Below are 2068 nucleotides of genomic sequence, written 5' to 3' on the forward strand. Positions count from 1 at the left end.
CCACCCTTTTTTATTTTTATTTTTTTTTAATTCTTTTTTTTTTAAAATATACTTTATTGATTTTTTACAGAGAGGAAAAGGGAGAGATAGAGAGTTAGAAACATCGATGAGAGAGAAACATCGATCAGCTGCCTCCTGCACACATCCAACCTGGGATGTGCCCGCAACCCAGGTACATGCCCTTGACCGGAATCGAACCTGGGACCCTTCAGTCCGCAGGCCGACGCTCTATCCACTGAGCCAAACCGGTTTCGGCATGTAGTTTTTAATTTTATGTTTTAATTACAGTTTAAATTCAATATTATTTTTTATTAGTTTTAGGTGTACAGCATAGAATAGTTGATAATTCTTGAATAATGTAAATTTTTAAGCAAAAACAAAATAATGCAAACTAATGTCACAAAAAATCATCAGTAATTGGTAATTGTTTTTAGTCTGTGTTGAAGGATGACTTTGTTATAAGTTGTCAGGAATTTAGTAGAAATGATTGTTATTGTTTGAAGTTTTCCAGGTGTCAGCTATTGCAAAGAAGCAGCAAGAAAAACTCATGCAACAAGACAGAGCGCTGTTGAACTTCACACAGTGGAAGACAAACCATGGCCTCCAGATAAAATATTGCCAAACCTTGATGCAAAATTCTTTCAGATCAGGTAATTGATATAAAAATAAGTTTTCACTTTTCAGATATGAATGTATGCACCAATCCTGCACCCCACATCAGTGACATTCATTTTATTCTCTGCAAAATTGTAGTCAGCATTTTATAATAGAAGAGGCATCCTTTGATCCACTCACCAGTTTGATCTTATTTCTGTATTTCAATAGTATGTAGAAAATACAGAGGTTCCAAAAAAATGCAAGTAAAGAAAAACATTCACTCAAATTTCAGTAAAATGTGTGAGATTAGTAGGTCAGATGTTTTATCCAATCAAATTTGTAAGTGTATCAGTAATTGTAGCTCTAAATTCCTCAATATATTTAGTTCAAATATATTCAAATTGAGATGAATCTTTCAGCAAATATCATTTTGAAAATTAGAGTATTTACTTAAAACTAAAAGAATGGAAAATTCTGCTCTTTTAAAAAATTATATGAAGTTATTTCAGTTATGTTTTTTACATCCCTTATAAGCATTTTAAACCTAAAACAGTCTATTTCTACTTGTTATATACTTTCTAGTCTATGATTACTTAATTTACATTTAATAATGCTTATAATTCAGAGAATTGACTTCCCTGTAGTGGATACCACTTAAGTAATCACCAATGAGAGAGGTCAAAAACCTACCATAGCTCCTTCTGATTAAATTTGAATCACTGTGTGCCCAACAATGTTTTTAAATCTAATAAGCTATTGCAAGCATGTGGTAGGACCACCACTGACCATCAACCTTGAATTGATGACAATATCCATTTGGAGACCAACATATCCAGGATGTTCTTCCACCCTTCAGTTGCCATTGTTAATACTATGTTATAACTATAACAATATTCAGGATCTTAATTAGCATGGATTCCAAACAAAGGATATTGATGAACCTTTAAAAATTAGTCGTGTGGGCCATGGAAACTGATAAAAAACTATTTCTGACTTTGTCTAAAAACTTGAGTGCTGCAAATTTCAGTATCTTTTCCGGTATAAAACTGTGCCAGAAACACTTGGTCAAAATCTTGCTGTTTGATTCTCCTTTTATACATTTGAGCATCCTTCTTTTGTGACTATATTCTTTCTTAAGGCAGATTCCATAAAACTGATTACACATTAAGGTTTATTTCTTAGTTATATCAAAGTCTTAAATTAAGCATACTGGTTACATGTTTTTTTAACTTTCTTCACCTACATGTTTTCAAATTATTCTTGAAGGTGGATTGCTCGCTTTCTCCACTGTACATGAAAAATCCTATCTAATAAAAGAGAAACATGGTAATTGGCATACAACCGCTACCCTTCCCATTGGCTAATCAGGGTGATATGCAAATTAACTGCCAGCCAAGATGGCAGCTGGTAGCTAGGCAGCTTGAAACTAACATGAGGCTTGCTTGCTTCAGTGATGGAGGAAACCAACGTT

General features: G+C 33.4%; 1 protein-coding gene across 1 annotated transcript in view; it reads left to right on the forward strand.

Moving 5' to 3' along the window:
- The window catches only part of CLEC9A (C-type lectin domain family 9 member A), a 17441-nt gene that overhangs the window by 8633 nt on the left and 6740 nt on the right, over window positions 1-2068 (forward strand). Inside the window, exon 2 of the mRNA XM_015571180.1 lies at window positions 504-650. Coding sequence (XP_015426666.1) covers window positions 504-650 — 147 coding nt within the window. The remainder of the gene's footprint in view (window positions 1-503; window positions 651-2068) is intronic.

The sequence above is a fragment of the Myotis davidii genome, unplaced genomic scaffold, assembly GCF_000327345.1.
Source record: "Myotis davidii unplaced genomic scaffold, ASM32734v1 scaffold188, whole genome shotgun sequence".
NCBI lineage: Eukaryota > Metazoa > Chordata > Mammalia > Chiroptera > Vespertilionidae > Myotis > Myotis davidii.